This window comes from Arvicola amphibius, chromosome 14 (genome assembly GCF_903992535.2).
Source record: "Arvicola amphibius chromosome 14, mArvAmp1.2, whole genome shotgun sequence".
In the NCBI taxonomy this organism is placed as follows: Eukaryota; Metazoa; Chordata; class Mammalia; order Rodentia; family Cricetidae; genus Arvicola; species Arvicola amphibius.
Window position 1 is genome coordinate 11,480,276 of NC_052060.1, and position 18,534 is coordinate 11,498,809.

The 18,534-nt window shown below is 41.7% G+C and overlaps 1 protein-coding gene across 1 annotated transcript in view; it reads left to right on the forward strand.

Annotated features, from left to right (window-relative positions):
- Positions 1 to 18,534, forward strand: part of Spag17 (sperm associated antigen 17) — a 219,833-nt gene that overhangs the window by 196,445 nt on the left and 4,854 nt on the right. Inside the window, exons 44-46 of the mRNA XM_038311719.1 lie at positions 557 to 693; positions 3,523 to 3,707; positions 17,591 to 17,651. Coding sequence (XP_038167647.1) covers positions 557 to 693; positions 3,523 to 3,707; positions 17,591 to 17,651 — 383 coding nt within the window. The remainder of the gene's footprint in view (positions 1 to 556; positions 694 to 3,522; positions 3,708 to 17,590; positions 17,652 to 18,534) is intronic.

Below are 18,534 nucleotides of genomic sequence, written 5' to 3' on the forward strand. Positions count from 1 at the left end.
TCTAGTTTCTTAGTGATGCTAACAGCATCTGCCTGCCATCTCATAGAGAACTTGTAAGAAACAGAGATAGGGTAATACATATATAACAGCCTAGCAAAATGTACAAATAGAAAATAGGAACTGATAAAAGCTTTTATTTCTTTTAAATAAGGTCTCTAAGGCTTAATGACAGGGATGGAGATGGAGAAATGGCTCAGCCTTCCAGAGCATTGTTCTTGTAAAGAAAGAGATTTATTTCCCAGAACCCACATAGGACAGTTCACAACCACCTGTAACTTGAGATCCAGGGGATCCAATGCCTTCTTCTGACCTCTGGGGCACATGCACCTACACACACACACACACACACTAACAAGCACATGCACATGTACACACACTTGCACATGCAAATACGTGCACATATGCATGCCCATAAATAACAAAGTAAATATTTTTTGAAAAAAATTAATTTGAAAAAGTGACTAGAGACGTTTCCAGGCTGGTCCATGCTTATCTATGCTCTGGCAATGTGATGCATATCTTAGCTGTGCCCTAATTTATGCTTTTTCTCTAACAGAACCAGACATTTTTATGCCGATCAAAATTCCAACCCAGTCATTGCTGCAGGATGTTACTGGACAAGCAAGAAAAGAAAAAGTGAGGTTACCTCATTATCTGATGGGTTCCAAGCCCAAGTCTCAACCTCTTGCCAAGGTAACAGAGAAACTTGGGCACGTCTCCCAGGGCATTCTGGGTAATTGAAATCACTGAGGCCCATGCCTCTTCTGTGCCCTACTCTTTCTCCGTGGGGGCATAGAAAAGGCAGTGCCTTGCTGCCACTAGCTCACACCAGCTTCTGAGTTCCATCAGCCAGTTGGCAGGTTCCTAGGAATGATCACTTTGGAGAGAATTATTCAGGTGCTCTCTACTGGCTAAAGGGATCACTAGCCTCCCATCTCATTGTTAGCCAAGGCTATGCCATTTTTAATCTTCCTCCATTCTGGGTTAAATGGTGATAATTCCTGAAGCTACAGTCTTCTGTATTTGCAGAACTAAAAGTCACTTGTTGGCCTAGATGCTTGCCCTCCCTGCCCTGTGGATCCTTAGTTAAGGACAACCACCAGGGCTATATGTTGGTCACCTGGCATTCTATGCTCAACACTGCCTGGTTCCTTCTAGGAACTGCCAGCCCTGGGCCAAAAACAAAAAAAAGGAAACTTTTTAATCTCCTTCCGCAGCTGCTTCCTCTGAAACCTGTACAAAGGGACCCCTGACTCTGTCACACGTGTTAGATGTCTGAGGTAGCATAAAGAGACAAAAGACAGAAAGAAACCAGAGTCTGACTTCAACAGGTGGGGCTGTGTTAGTTAGCACACCAGACTGAGGGGAGCCTCCTCTCGGGTAATGAAGGGAGCCAGCAAGGGGGGAAAGCTAGCTGGGGGTGAGGGAGGGGCTTTGGAGTGGGACGTTGATGCAGGTGTAGGGGCTATGTGTGGATCTGTGGTCTCTTGGGAGACAGGCTGGCTATCCCTGCAGACATTTCTCTTTGGGTGAGGGCAGCTGAATCTCACAGGAATCCTGTTTTACAGCTATGCTATCAGTGGGGCCTGTAGTCTTCTCTGAGCCCTTGCCTGTCTGTCTATGGCGTTAACAACCTATCTCATAACCTCTAACCCCAAAGGACTGTGCCCCTGAACTGAAACCCCAAAACCTTCCACTTAACAATGGTTAGGATAAAGTCCAAAGAACTTAGGCCAGCACAAAGTATGATCTCGTGTTGCTGGAAATAAAACGATAAATTCAAGAGTTTGCTGGAAACAAACTTGTAATATATAATTCTGCATAATGGGATGCCAGATACAGAAAAGGCAAAAATGACTGGCTGGCTTTGATAAGACAGTGTTTTTTTAAGGTTGTTGTCCTGTGTTATGATCATACTGTCCTGTCCCACCCTATCATGAGAAATCCTTGTTCTCTTCCCCTGTAGATCAGGACATGCCCTCTTCCCAAATTCCTTACCTTGTTGGCTTAGGATACAAAACTTTACTTACCTTATTAAACAATTTGAGATTTGAGATGGCCCCCCTCTCATGACCTTGGGCTCAGTCACACCACAGACATTCCAGCTCTCAATGTCCTGAGAGCAGCAGGCACCAGCCACCCTCCAGAGGGAAAGAGCCCAGCCCCTCTCATTCTCTGTGACTCCGGTGAGCACTAAGAGCTCGTCATATTGAAAATGGAACATTACAATCTATTTGTTAAAAGTTGCTCTTTCACCCTACCTGGCTCACTTTCCTTCAGGCACTGCAGGTTTCTCTCGTCTCTCTCTTCCTCAGGACCTTTTAGATAAAGTTTTCCCACCAGCTCTGATAGGAATGCTTCCTTATGCTCACAAGTTAAAAAAATAACTATCATTTCTTTACCACCATGACAGATGCTGGCTGTCATATTAGAATACCTTGTATATGTAACTGATAATCATGCTTGGAAGCTTGGCTGTGCATATGAATTACATAGCAGTTTGTCAGATATGCAGATTCGGACTCTCTAAGTCTGATGTGTGACAGGGGTGTCTGCAGTTTCATCTTTTGTTGATATCAATGATGAGCAGAGGGCAGAGATTCCTCTGTGACTTCCTGATCAGTACTGTTAGCAATACCAGAGAACTTTTTAAATGCCCACCCCTCCTCACTCCAGACACAGGGGATCTGAAACTCCAAGAACAGGAACAGGAACCTTGAGTCTTCCAGAAGATTCTGCAGAAAGCTAGCCAACTCGTGATCACCACTGCCCCAGAGGAAAGAGCATGGGTCTGAGAATCAGGCAAACCTGGGGTAGAGATTTTGTTACTTAAGCATTTGAGCAAATGACCTTTCAACTCTAAATGTGTACTTTCTTTTATTTAAGGCAAAACCTAAAATAATTTTTATATATAATAGGTTTTCTGCCCCCCTCAACCCCCACTGTAAGTTTCCCCACTGATGCAGTAAGCCAGATCAAGCTGAATTCAAAAAGTATAACAACAGGTTTATTATTGAGAACAATTCACAGGTAGATTCTCTGGTCTCAGAGATTGAGGCTGGAGAAGTTGTACCCCTGAACTAAAGCAGGGAGATTTTATGGGTTGTAGGCAAGGGATGATGATGTGTCTTCCACAAGCTGGATTTGTGCCCAAATATGGTCTAAAGATCAAAAGCTGAAAAAAAAAAAAAGCTGAGTGCTTAGGTGGGGACTTGGGTGACTGACAGTTTCAGGGGAGGAAGCTGCTGAAGCTGCCACAAGCAGTGAGGAACTGGGCTTTCCAGTGCCTTTCTTTTGTTCAGAGACTCTCTGGTAGGGTGGAGAGAGGAATAGGGCTTTCCAAATCATGCAGGGGTGAGCTTGAGGCTCCAGTTGAACAATAGAGAGGTTGTAAGCACTGCAGGAGATCATAACTCTTTTCCATCTTCCCTCAGCCAAGAGCCATCCTTCTCTGGTGTCAGCAGTGTTTTCTTTGATCAGAAACTCCCCCTTTTACTTTATCAACTTCTCTGCTCTCCAAAGGCGGAAGATTCTGTTGGCGGGAAAGTGAATACGTCTTCCATTGCATCTGCCGCTATTAATAACACAAACGCATCCCCTTTCGGGTTCCACCTTCTCCCACCGGCGGTGAAGTTTGGAGTGCTTAAAGAGGGACACATCTATGCAACCACTGTGAAACTCAAGAATGTCGGTGTGGACTTCTGCAGGTGAGACAAAGGCGCCAAGTGCCTGCCCGTGTTCCTCTAAAGCTCATCTCTCCTGTATTAATGACCCTTTGCTGAACTATAATAACATTTTGAATCCTGAATAATCACACAGTTCATTTCTTGATCCTTTCGTTCAACAAATCAGCATTGACTGGGCTCCACTAATGTGATAGCCGCTCTCATGCCTTCTGTAAACCATTACTCATACTTCAGTAGAAGCCACTCACTCAACTCTAAATTTGACCTAGCAAAAAACAAATAATTTGTACAAGCACTGCAATAATCAATACTCAGAACTTGAAAGCATGTGTCCTTCTTTTCTCTGTGTTGCTGTCATAAGCACCATGACCAAAGCAACTTAAAGAAGAAAGGGTTTGTTTTCATTTACACTATTCCATCATATGGGCAGGAACTCAAGTAAGGAACATGGATTTAGGAAAAGAAGCAGAGACCACATGGGAACACTGTTTACTGGCCTACTTTCTTGAACAACTCAGAACCACTGCTCCAGGGTGGCAGCACCTACTGTGGGTTGGGCCTTCCTCCATCAATCATTGATCAAGAAAATATACCCATAGTGTCAGGTCCAACCTCGACAAAAATACCACTTGCCAGGGTAGGGGCTTAGCAATTTAGAAATATTAATAAAGAATATGAAGATGCAAGTAAAAATAATAAAACAGAAGAACATAGAATAGTGCCGGGAGGGAGTTCTAGTGAATACTGAAATTGCCCATGTTTAATTTCCAATTGCCTAAAACACCTTAACCCTAAGAGGCAGAAATAAGATTTAAAAAAACTGTATTAACATGATATAAGGAAATGAATAGACGGGTTGAAGGTCACAGACTACATCCATAGTTAAACATTCTATAGCTAGGACAAAACAAGTCATGCTCACATCCTAGACCGAAGTGTTCTATAGGCAAACCACTCCCTGGGTAGAATCTAATGTTGTCTCCTTAAGGGAATTGAACCTTAGTTGGATCCTTAGACTTTTGTTTGGGGTAGAAACATATCTACTTCTCTATTCCTGAAATACAAGGACTGGCTATTAGCCACACTTGTTGACAATAACCTTGAGAAAGCAGAACTCTCTGATCTGAATCTAGGTGGGACCTTTGTTTGAGGTAGAAACACAATAACCTTGAAGGAATAGAGGTAAATTCCAACTCTCTGACCTTTGGTCAACGGGAAAATAGGCTCACATTTTTGGGCCTCCACACTACAGACTTGCTTACAGGCCAATCTGATGGATACAGTTTCTCATCTGGTTACCTCTTCCCAGGTATGCCAAGTTGACGACTGATACTAGCCATCACACTGTATCTTAAATAATCACCAACTGTGATGATCTCAATCAACATTTGTTTATACCTGATAGGGAAAGCTCTCTCCAAAAGTATTGGGCACATTTCAGAACTGTGACATGTTCTCATAGGATGCATAAATATTTCCAGAGATTATTGCAGTGGCGCAAGTAGGTTTTGTGTCAAGAGCAGCCAGAATTTACTCATTCAGTGGGAATTCTATATAGAATACACTTCTCCTGCCCCCAATCCTCATGTAGGTCTCAGACTTGTTTGCTCTACACCTCTATCACTTTCTATATGTTATTGTAATATTTATTTTTTAATTATTTATATGCATGCACGTCTGCCTGTGTCCACATGCCCATGAGTGTGAGTGTCCCCAGAGACCAGAGAGAGATTTTAGTCTCTAGATTGCAGTTACAGGAACTTGTAAAACAGTGGAGATGCTGGGACTAGAACTCAGAGCCTCTGGAAGACTGAGCAGTATGGGCCTTTAACCACTAGCTAACTCTCTGGCAGTTTCTTTGTAGATTTTGACCTGTGTTAACTCATTCGGCCTTGATTCAGTGCCTGAATCAAGAGTAACCACTATTGTTCTACATTTCTGTGTATCTTAATTTATTTTTAGAGTCCAGATATAAGCAGGATGTCTGACTCATTTTACTTGGAATGCTGTCCTCTGGGTTTACCCATGCATTAGCAAAAGGCATGGTCTCGTGATTTAGGTTTGAATACTATTCCGTTGTTTATATCCACCGATGCTCATTTTTATCCACACATCTGGTGATAAGAACATCGGTTGTCTTCTTGTCTTGGCTGTTGTGAGTAGCATTGCAGGGCACACAGCAGTACAGTGTTTGTCCACACTTATAAGAGGGGGGAGCTTTATTTCTTTTTGGTTACACTCCCAGAAGAGGGGCTGCTAGATCCAATGGCTGCTCAGTCTCGAAGTTCTACTGTGTCCATTCCCACCAGGAGGGCAGTAAATCTTTTTCTCCCACACCCTCTCCAACATTTCTTACCTTTGAGTATAAATGGAGGTTTCTCTGCCCCACCCTGTCCTGCAGCTGTTTCTAAATCATGACTCAGAGAGTCAATATTAATTATAAAATGCTTGGCCCAACAGTTTAGGATTATTACTTACTAACAACTTCTGCTTCTAAACTAGCCCATTTCTATTCATCTACGTTTGGCCACACATCTCATGGCTTTACCTGTGCTCTTGTTCCTCTAGCATCTGGCTGACACCTCACTCCACTCTGTCCCTCTAACTCCTTATATTCCGTTTGGCTTTCCAGCCTAACTATATTCTGCCTTGCTATAGGCCAAAGAAGCTTTTATTATCAACCAATGAGACCAACATATATTCAGAGTGTACAGAATGGTTATTGGTGGGGGAAAGTCCTTCCATATATGTGTTGCTTTTGTTGGTTAATCAATAAAGAAACTGTTTTATGTTTTATTGCCAATCGTTAAAAAAACAAACAAGATGATTTGGTCAATAGCCATGCAGAATAGAGCCAGGCAGAAAATCCAAGTAGAGATACAGGGAGAGGAAGGGTGGAGTCAGGAAGACACCAAGGAAGCAAGACATGTAGAAAACGAGGTAATGCCACGGCCATGTGGCAATACATAGATTAATAGAAATGGGTTAATTTAAATATATGAGCTAGCTAGTAATAACTGAGCCATTGGCCAAACAATTATAACTAATAATAAGCTTCGGGGTGATTATTTTATAAGCAGTTGCAGGACCAGGTGGGACACAGAAAAAACCTCCAGTTACATTTGAGTTTTCTCTTACAAAGGACTTCTTAATGGTTTTAATTTATATTTGTCTGGTGATGAATTCTGAATACTTTTTCATGTGCCCTTCAGTCATTTTTATGTATTCTGTAGAGAAATGTTAAATCAAGTCTTTTGTGCTTCCTTAAATCAGATTATTATTTTTTTCCAATAATGTCCTACTGAATTTTATGAGTTCTTTATAACTTTAAATTATCTATCATAAACATGCTTTGGAGATACTTTTTTCTCTGCCTGTTGCTTACTTCCAATGCCACTCCCTTTGCTGTTACATTTCGGTACAGAAGATTTTCAGCTTGATGTATTATCACTTCTTTAATCTTGATTGGGTTCTTGACTTTTGGTGTGATAACCAAAAAAGTTATTACCAGGATTAATGTCCATAGGCTTCTCACCTTCTGTGTTTATCCAAGAATTTTACAGTTTGAAGTATCATGTTGAAATTGTTATCCATTCGGGTTGATTTGGGGTTATGGACTTAAATTTGACTCCACTTTCATTCTGTTGCATGTAGAAATCCGGTTTTGCAGCACCGCTTACTTAAAAGATTGTCATTTCCTCTATTTCCTCTTTGTGTCTATATATTGCCAGGAACGTGTGTGGTGTGGTGTGTGTGTGTGTGTGTGTGTGTGTGTGTGTATTTACTTATGGGTTCTGTTCTGTTCAACTGATCTTCATGTCTGTCAAACTGTATGCCTGCCTCATGCTGTTTCCATTTGACTGTTGTTAGCTTTCTAGCTGCTTTAAAGATGTTCCACCTTTGTTTTCCTTCCTGGGAATTATTTTGGATATTAAGCATCTCTTATGGTTTCACACAAATTTAGAAAATTGTTTTCCAATATCGGTGTCCTATTTAGGGTTATTTTGGTATGATGAAACACCATAACCCAAAGCAAGTTGTGAAGGACATGGTTTATTAGGCTTATACTTCCTCTTCCAAGTCTATCACTGAAGGAAGTCAAGACAGGAGGAACTCAAGCAGGGCAGGAACCTGGAAGCAGGAGCTGATGCAGAGGCCACGGAAGAGTACTGCTTACTGGCTTGCTTTCCATGGCTTGTCCATCCTGCTTTCCTATAGATTCCAGGTCCACAGCCCAGGAATGGCACCACCCACAATGGGCTGGGCTCCCCCTCATCAATCACTCATTAAGAAAATGGTCTTAGCATAGAGTGGGGAACCCTGATGGCTCCTTGGCCTTGAGAGGGAGGGAGGGGAGGTATGGGTGGAGGGGAGGGGAGGGAAGGGGGAGAAGGAGGGGAGGGAAGGGGGAGGAGGAGGGAAGGGAGGGGGGAGGAGGAGGGAAGGAGATGGAAATTTTTAAATATAAAAAAAATAAACCATGAGGAAAAAAAAATTCATAAAAAAAATAAAATTGGATTATTTGTTCTTTAAAAAAAAATACCTTACAGCCTTATCTTATGGAGGCGTTTTCTCAATTGAGGTTCCCTCCTTTTCATTAACTGTAGGTCATATCAAGTTGACAAAAGCTAACTAGCACAATCTATAGAGAACCATTGACTTTCAGAGGAGACTGTGCTGGAAGTATATAATTGCCAAATATTATGGACATTTTACTTTGGGTTTTGCATTTTTGGATGCACACTACAACTATATATCACTGTCTGCCCTTGAATGTACAGTGATCCTCTAGCTTCAGCTTCTTAAGTGCTGGTGCTGTCTGTAACTGTGTGCTACCACACCACATTTATTACGGGTTCTTTAATAGTTTTCTTCCAATTCATGGACACGGGGCATCTTTGCAGTGCAGTCATCTGTTTTCTCAGTGTCTTTCACAATGTTTTGTGGTTCTGGATATGTTGATATTTCCTCGCCTAAGTGTGTGGTTTTTCAATGCTATCACCTGTGAAATTATCTTCTCAATATTTTAGCTACCGTGTTGTAATATAAAAATGCTATTGATTATTGAAGGTTAACCTTGTGCCCAACAATTCCAAGCAAGTCATTAGTTCTAACTTTTACTATTTCCTTTTTGAATATTTGGCTTTTATGTGAAAAGGTCACTTGAGTTTCCCCTTTCCAATTCTGATATCTTCTTTCTCTTATCTAAACGATGGCTCATTTGGTGCTGTTTACATCATGGGCGATAGAAGTGGTGAAGTGAGCACAGTTTCCTCTCACCAGCTCTCGAGAGGAATGATGTCATCTTTGGGTCTTCTGTGGGTGTCCTTATTATGTGATACATCTCCACTATGTCTGAACTGTTCAGAGTTTGTAATTAGGTCAATAGGTCAGCCATTATCAGAAGCTTTATACAACAATCGAGACTATGAGTTTTATCATCACATCTGTAAGTGATTTGTACACATGTAATTAACTTGGCCGTGATACATAGCCTATATTAGGGATTTTTGTGTTAATGTCCATCAATAACCTATAGTCTTCTCAGGATTTTTTTTCCTGGCTTAACTATTAAGGTAACGTCAGGCTGAAGCTGGAGTTGAAATGAATCAATTTTGCATTTTGAGATGGTCATGAGCCTATGGAGACCAGTGGCAGAACGCTGTGATTTTTAAGTGATTTAGGGGTCAGATTGACAGAGCAATACTTGCAATGGTTAATCTTCTTTGCTAACCTGATTCTACTCAGAGTCATGTAGAAGACACACCTCTGGGCATGTCTGTGAAAGCATTTTCCTAGAGGGAAGACCACCCTGGATGTGGGCAGGATCCTCCGCTGACTAAAAAGGACAAAAAGAGAGAGAGAGAAAGCAAACTGAGTAGGAGCCCTCATTTCTCTTTTCCTGAGGAGGCAATGTAGCTAGCCAGCTCATAGCCACACTTCTCTGTGTGATGAACTGGCTGCCCATCCCTGAGGTGTGAAACAGAATAAACACTGCTCCTTCGAGTTCCTTCTGTCAAGACCATTGTCAAAGCAACGAGAAAAGTAACTAAAATGGGAAGTCTTGTATTAATTATCCCGTCTCTTTAAGTATTATTAGTCTGCCCATTTGCTCTATTTCTTCCTGACTTGACTTATATGATGACTTGTATTTTGAAAGGAATATATACATTTCATATGAGTTATTCTAGTCGGTGGTATAAAACTGTTCATTATAAGCCTTTGTGACAGTTTTTATTTCTGAGGTATCATAAATTTTTGTCTTTCCTTTCTCCAGTTTTCTTTGGCTGGCTGAGAGCTAATAAATTTCCTTAATTTATTTTAGAATCAATTCTCAGTTTTATTAACTCTCTTCTTTTATTTATGTATTGCTTGCCATGTTGATATATTTCTGCTCTGGTTTTTATTCTTTCCTTCTGCAAATTTGGGTTAGGCTTATCCTTTTCTAGATCCTTGATGTATAATATTATACTATTTATTTGAAATCTTTTTTTTTTCAATTGTGTGAGACTGTTCCTGAGGACACATGAACAAATGTCTACCTGTCCCAGATAGGGAATCAATGATGGACCAAAGTAAGGATATCACCAAAGTCCATTCTGGTGCACAGTGAGCTTTATTGGGATTATTTATAGGAATATAGATGACAGGTTACTTACAGGAGCTGAAATGACTACATCACCAAAGCCCACCCTCCCCCTCCCAGTATGGGTGACAGTTCATGAAAAACAGAAACTTGGAGAACACTGCACAGCCTGTAGGCAGCTCAGCAGGTGGGAGAGTGTCTCTTTCCGGTAGCTCGGGTAATCCAAACCTCTTCCAAGCAGTTCACCTGATCTCTGCTCCTTCCTTCGCTAGCCTGAGCCTTTTTCTAGTCAGCTTGACTTGTATCAGGACGTCTCTAAGGGTGCCTCACTGATTGCATATTCTTAGGGAGGGAATAGTCTATTCAATCTAGTCAGTCTTAGGGACTTCTGGGAGCTTTTGAGTCATCATTTCCTGTCTCATAAGCAGCTTCCCAGCAGGATGGAATATTCCATCTCCCCTTAGAACAGTCTGTGTCTTCAGGAGCTTCCTCCAAGATGGAAGCTTTTATCTGGGAGGAGGTTGGTACTCAGTATCAGTGTAGACATTTATTGAGGTAACGTCCGTCTTGGAGTTCGACCAGCTTTCTCATCTCTTGGTTTTTCCTTTCATCCATTCATTGCTCACAAGCATGGGGCTTAATAGATACATAATTTTCTAAGATTCTTTCTGAAATTGAGTTATGGTTTCAAGCTGTTTATGCCCGAAATGAAACTAGATATTGTTGTGATCATATACACCTTAAAAGACTTGTTTTGTGACTCATTTGATCTACCCTAGAGAATGTTCCATGTGTGTTAGAAATGGACTTATAGTCAGTTATTACATAGAAGCATCTGTGTATGTCTGCTAGGTCCATTTTGTCAAAAACTCAACTCATGTCATGGGCTTTTTATTATTTATCTCTCTAGTTGTTCTACTCATTGTAGAAAGTGGTGAATTGCTATTTATTTTCCCTTTATTTTTTACTAGTGTTTTCTTTGAGTACTTGGGTGCTCTGATATTTGATATTTATATCTGTAACATGTCAAGTATGAGCTTTTGTTAGCCAAAGGATATAGAAGAAGACAATGAGCAAAGAAATTTCCCATTGGCATCTCAGAAATCAGTCAGGTTACAAAGTTGTATCATAAAAAATTACCTGCTATCAAATTAGATTATTTCCTGATGAGCTCACCTACCCTTTCTTTCATGATTTTTGGCTTGAAATGAATCTTCAAGTCATGTAATAGTGTAGCCCCCTGCATTCTTTCATTTAGCATTGGCATGAAAAGTCCTCTCACTTCCAGCCTGGTGTGCCCTTAACTTAAGGGGTTTGCTCGCAGGCCACCAGAGGGGAACCTTATTTCTTGTTTAATTTTTTATCTATTCTACCATTTGATGTCTTTTGACTAGGAAACTTAAACCTGTCACGTGGCAACATGTACCGTGACAGTGTTATTATTTTATTGCTGGTTTTCTGGCTTCTTTCCTTAATCTTGTATTGGCTGCCTCTGTGGTTTGATACTTTCCTATAGTTTTAGGCAATTCTTTCCTGCTAACATGGATATGCTCATTTTTTAAAAAAAAATCAAAGTGCTTATTGTTGCTTTTTGTCCTTTGGTAGCATTTTACACCCGGGCTTTGATTCTCAGAACACCCTGGATTTAGTAGGGGGAAAATGTTTAAATGAACTTTTGTGCAATAGAAGCATCCCAGTTGTCAAAATTTGAACTGTAAAAATATATGCAAAACATACTTTTCTAAAACAAGTTTGAACAAAGCACTGAACTACACAAATGCAGGTTGAAAATGGGGTGTCACTTCCACCCACAGGAGTCATCATCAAAGTTGTAAATGTCACCTAACGTCACTAGGCACTGTTTATTTTTTAAAGGGGAGTTAATAGAAAATATTTCTCACAAGCAATATCACGGCTCTATGATAGGCGTCCAAAAGTCTTTAACTCCATGCCGAGGTGATAAGGTGAGTAGCATGCTCAGAAATGGGAACTGAGTCCTCCATGCCTGCAGTAGGGAGAGGGTGACCTGTCTGAGAAGCTCTCTGTCCACCTCCTTCTCCACTACCTATTTAATGAGAGCTGCTGTAATATCCGCAGTCACCATAACCTCGATCCTGGCCTCTGTCATAATCTCAACAGCGTGAGCTATCGTAAGTGGGTCTCTCCACAGAAATTCCTGCTGTTGGGCTATGCTCCCTCTCTGTTAAAGAGAAATAAACTCTAATTCTACCTCCGTCGGGCTCCATTCCATTAGCCCGTTCTTCAGCTTCCTTGGCATTATCTATATTTGAAAATGTACTGAGACAAAGCCTTTCACAAATCTGGCTTGTCCATACATGATAGACACAGACACAGTGGGCCTGCTATTAGAGAAGGCTTACCTTAGAGACCTGTGTGCACAGGCTCAGCCCAAACACTCCAAGACCGACCAAAGCTGCACTCAGGCTTTGCCCAATCCCCAACAAGATGCACTTGAGAAGACACGGGAGAATGGCTGCATTGTCTGAGACAACTTCAGTCATCTCAGCTGTAAGACCTGTTTCAGGTCATCTATCATCTATGGGAGTGGGACCAAGATTGTACAGTGTCTTAGAGAACTTATAAACCTCAGATGGGAGTGGGACCAAGATTGTACAGTGTCTTAGAGAACTTATAAACCTCGACGTAGATTCAGATCTGGACCCGGACTTTTCATTAGAATGCCTGGGATCATCTTTTGGAGCCAAACCTTGGAGAGGTAATCTGTGTAGACCCCCCCCCCCCCAAGCCCCCACAAACACTCCCTCTAGAAGCAGAGAGATTCATGTTCTAGTCGCTGCTTCTGGCTTCTACAGGAGCTGCCAAACTCTCGCTCCACCATAGCACTACAGGGGCCCAGTTTGCTTGTCACTCAAAGCTGAAGAGTTCCACATAAACCACCACATGACTGCCTCAGCATGGGATCTAATGCTACCAGATGTAACGAATTTGCTTGTTTAAACCAGGCCTCACTCTGTGTCCTTGCTGGCCTGGAACTGGAAATGTAGCCCAGGATGGCCTTGAACTCACAGAGCTCTCTCTGCTTCTACTGGAATTAAAGGGTGCACCACCATGCCCAGCTGCAAAAAAACAAAACAAAAAAACAAAAAAAAAAAAACATCTTATAGTTATCTTATAGTTACAAGTTAAGCTGATAATAGCTGATTACGTACAAAAGTGTGGAGCTGCCGGGCGGTGGTGGCGCACGCCTTTAATCCCAGCACTCGGGAGGCAGAGGCAGGCGGATCTCTGTGAGTTCGAGACCAGCCTGGTCTACAAGAGCTAGTTCCAGGACAGGCTCCAAAGCCACAGAGAAACCCTGTCTCGAAAAACCAAAAAAAAAAAAAAAAAAAAAAAGAAAGAAAAAAGTGTGGAGCTTTTACCTTCACACAATCTATGTTCATGATGTCAGAATTTGCATTTAACATGGTATAGTTCATAGTTATTGTCTCTATATATTTGATCACTTTGGCTTTAGACTACAAGATAAAATATGAATGTTACAACTATCATGAATATGTACAGTTAACAATATTATAGTACTAGAGTGTTCTGACTTGACTATGTATTTTCCTTTTCCCGTATGTTTTACAGTTGCATGCATATTCGTTATGGTAATTTTCATCCTTTTGTTTTTGGCTAAAATACCTCTTTAAGAATTTCCTGTAAGACAAGTTCAGTGGTAGTGGATTTCCTTAGCTTTTATTGGTTTATAAAATCATTTATCTCTTAAGGATAGCTTTGCTGGGCATAGTATTTTGGATGGCATCTACTTCAGCATTTTGTTTTTGTTTTTTTTTAATTAAGTGTTTTTCATTTATTTTACAGACTGACCAGTTTCCTCTCTCCCCTCTCTTCTTGTCCCCTCCCCCCGCACCACCAGTCTCTCTTCCCTGCCCCCATCCACTCCTTCTTTGTTCAGAAAGGAGCCAGCCTCCCATAGGAGTCAACAAAGCACATCAGATCATTTTGAGGCAGGACCAAGTTCCTCCCCCCTGCATCAAGGCTGGGCTAGGTATCCCTGCATGGGGAATAGATTCCAAAAAGCCAGCTCATGCACTAGGGACAGATCCTGATCCCACTGCTAGGGGCAATCTAAACAGACCAAGCTACACAATTGTCACACACATGCAGAGGGCCTAGACTGGTCCCGGGCAGGCTCCCTAGCTGTTGGTCCAGAGTCCATGGGCTCCCATTAGCTCAGGTCAACCGTCTCAGTGAGTGTCTTTATCATGATCTTAACCCCCCTTGCTTGTACTCTCTTTTCTGTGGGCCTGATTCCTCCTTGGAGTATCTCCTGTGCTGTTGTTTGTCTGTCCACAGTGTATAACTCTTCTAATAAACTTCTTACCCCAGTCCATTTCAATGCCGCCTTTGAATCTTGCAACCTGAGAGCTTCAGAGATAGTGCAATGGTAAGAGCATTTGTTGCTCTTATAAAGGGCTCGGGTTTGGTTCCCAATACTGGCATGGTGGTTCACAACCATTTATAACTCCGAGAGTGGTATTGCTGGGTCTTGAGGTAGATTGGTTTCCCCATTTTCTGAGAAACCACCATACCGATTTCCAAAGTGGCTGTAGAAGATTGCACTCCCACCCGCAGTGGAGAAGTGTTCCCCTTACTCCACATCCTCTCCCACATAGGCTGTCGTTAGCATTTTTGAGTTTAGCCAAAGTGTCAGATGTATCTCAGAGTGTAAGATGGTATCTCAGAGTCACTATGATTTGCGTTTCCCTGATAGCTAAGAGTGTTGAACAGTTCTATAAATGTATCTCGGTCCTTTGAGATTTGTCTATTGAGAATTCTCTGTTTAAATCTGTGCCCCGTTTTGGGGGTTTTTTTATGTCTAGTTTCTTGAGTTCTTTACTTATTTTAAAAATCAGCCCTGTGTCAGATGTGGGGTTGGTGAAGATCTTTTCCTATTCTGTAGGCTACTGTTTTGTCTTGTTTACTGTGCCCTTTGCCTTACAGAAACTTTTCAGTTACAGGAGCTCTTATTTATTAATTGTCAATCTCAGTGTCTGTGCTACTGGTGTACTATTCAGGAAGTGCATTCAAGGCTACTTCCCACTTTCTCTTCTGCCAGGTTCAGTGTGGCTGGATTTATGTTGAGGTCTTTGATCTACTTGTACATGAGTTTACTATTCAGCATTTTGAAAATGTTACCTCTTCGCGTCTCGACCCACAAGTTTTCCACTGGACAACTGATGATAATCTCTAGAGAATTCCCTCATTTGGGGCTCAACGTTTTTGTCTTCCTTTCTCTTAAACTTCTTTTTGTCTTTGACCTTGAAAAGTGCTTTCCACACTATTTCTGCCCAATTAAGGCAAAAAAAGAACTAACAATGGTAATTTTAGTTATGAAGATCTAACTTATAATTACTAATAAGCATCACCTCACAGTTCAGTTTATACATGGGTCTAAAAACATACCTGGTATTTTTATAGACCCAAAGCAAAGGAATCTTTGACCCTTCTGAGACCTTGTATATAAGGAAGCTGGGTGATCTCTTTCAAGGTCTTGTGGACCAGAATGGGGAGAGGGCTCAAATTCCTGGGCACTAACCAGGTCACTGCTATCTCTGCTACATCTGTGCACTTCACTCTATTGTGGTTGCCAGAGTCATGTGGGAGTTGGGTCATCTCCATTGGATCAGTATACCATAAATCTATGACCAGTATACCATAAATCTATGATCAGTATACCATAAATCTATGATCAGTATACCATAAATCTATGATCAGTATACCATAAATCTATGACCAGTATACCATAAATCTATGATCAGTATACCATAAATCTATGATCAGTATACCATAAATCTATGACCAGTATACCATAAATCTATGACCAGTATACCATAAATCTATGATCAGTATACCATAAATCTATGATCAGTATACCATAAATCTATGATCAGTATACCATAAATCTATGATCAGTATACCATAAATCTATGAGCAGTATACCATAAATCTATGATCAGTATACCATAAATCTATGATCAGTATACCATAAATCTATGATCAGTATACCATAAATCTATGACCAGGTCACTCAGAGTTACAAAGAGTCTTTAGTTCTGTTCTGAATGACGTGTATGGTGGAAAGTCTGCCATCGACATGGAATAAGGACTTTTCTTGCAGAGTTATTCTTATATGATAAACAAACCCTTTTAAATGTTTATGAATCTGGAATGGAAATAAAATATATGGTAAAGCGGCAGAAGCATCCCGTTTGTCACCCTTTCGTTGTGGCAAACCCCAACTTCTGGGATGCTGGCTCCCTAAGGAAAAAACATGGTAGCCGGGCGGTGGTGGCGCACGCCTTTAATCCCAGCACTCGGGAGGCAGAGGCAGGCGGATCTCTGTGAGTTCGAGGCCAGCCTGGTCTACAAGAGCTAGGTCCAGGACAGGCTCTAAAAAAGCTGCAGAGAAACCCTGTCTTGAAAAACCAAAAAAAAAAAAAAAAAAAAAAACATGGTGAAGGGACTCAGGGTACTAGTTAAGACCTAGTTTTTTCTCCTTTCCCCGTTGTTACCAATAAAATGGGTAAAACCCTAAACTAGTTTAACCCTAAACTAGTAAAACCTATCTATGTAGACCTGTCTCCCCAGAAGAGTTCCTGTTTTAGAGGTTTCACTCTGTTGCTTGTTGGATTCAGCCGCAATGGCTGGCAGCAAAGCTGCTGGTAGAGGGTGGCAGTCAGTGTGGAGGCAGAGGCAGACTCTCCTCTGCAGACTGTTCAGTCCCCAGGCAGAACCCACAGGGTGCAGGCAGAAAAGGAGATCGACAGGCAAGCAGCACATGCAAGCAAAGAACTTCTCAAGCCCTTCATCGTTTCCTGATCTCTTTTGGTCCCTCCTCTTCCCCAAGCAAGCAAACCCGCACCAAGTCGCAAGCAGCCTGGCCCCCATGCTTTGCTATTCCCCCAAAGCGCTGTCATTCTGTAACTGCATGGCCTGGCTATCAGCATTCACATTAATACTGACAGCTACGCTGCAAGGCGTAGGCCAGCCAAACCCTGGCAATGCTCTGCCCCGGGCCCATCGGCAACAGGTAACCAAGTGGGGGAGTACAGGTTGGCATCTGCTTCATGTGGATGAGGACCTGTCGTGAAATGGATGAACTGGGTGGATCCCAAATTCTTCTCTCAATGCAATATTAAGTAAGGTCTTTGGTTGTTTATAGATGATATGGACTCCCTGGCCTCTAGATTAACACCTTCCTGATTTTACAGCACCCGAGTTTCTCCATTGCTTGTTTTTATAAATCTTCTTCCATTTTTCTTCCTGCCAGGTTTAGAGTGAAGCAGCCACCACCTAGCACTGGACTGAAAGTGACATACAAACCTGGGCCTGTAAGTCAGTCTGTGTGTGTGCGTGTGTGCGTGTGTGTGCGTGTGTGCGTGCGCACATGTGAGTATGTATGTTTCCATCACAGTTGCCTTTTATATCAATCTGATGACCAGGTTAAATCATGAATAGGTTTAAGGTTTCTAGTTTCATAAGGAGGACCCTAGATTGGTGCCCTGTGTGGCTCCATGCCATTGTCCCAGAGAAGAGCCATGACAAAAGCACTCAGAGTAGCAATAGTTTATCTTCAGCTGGATACACTTGGGACGAGCCCCTCATTTGTCCCAGGAGTACAGTCATGTGAAAATGACCTTTTAAAAAACTGAATTCGTGGAGAGTAGGCTGGGTGGTTAAGAGTAAATACTGTTTTTGCAGAAGATCCAGGTTCGGTTCCCAGTACTTACCTGGCAGCTCGCAACCACCTGTAAGTCTAGTTCCAGAGGATCTGACAGTCTCCTCTGACCTCAGACACTGCATGGATGCAGTTAGACATACATGCAGGGAAACACACACACACACACACACACACACACACACACACACACACAAATAAACCAAAAAACCTAAAATGAGATTCTTTTGAAAAGTGGTATGTCCTCCATGAAAACAACCATCCTGATCTTTATACTTTATAGAAATCTGGTCACTCTCTAGTGCTTTCCAGAGAATAGTATCTAGCATAACAATAAGAAATCAAATTATTTGATTAAAGTCATCAGCTGTTTTATATCTCCAAAGCTCTCAAAACACAAATTTAAAAATGTCAGCCTGTAAAACAAGAAATCTGGGACTATTCCAAGGAACTGCCACCCTTGGTTACAGGACAAAAGTATTGTTTTGTGTTTCTTTCATCAGTGCCCTCAACATGAAGAATGAATGTTTGAGGTG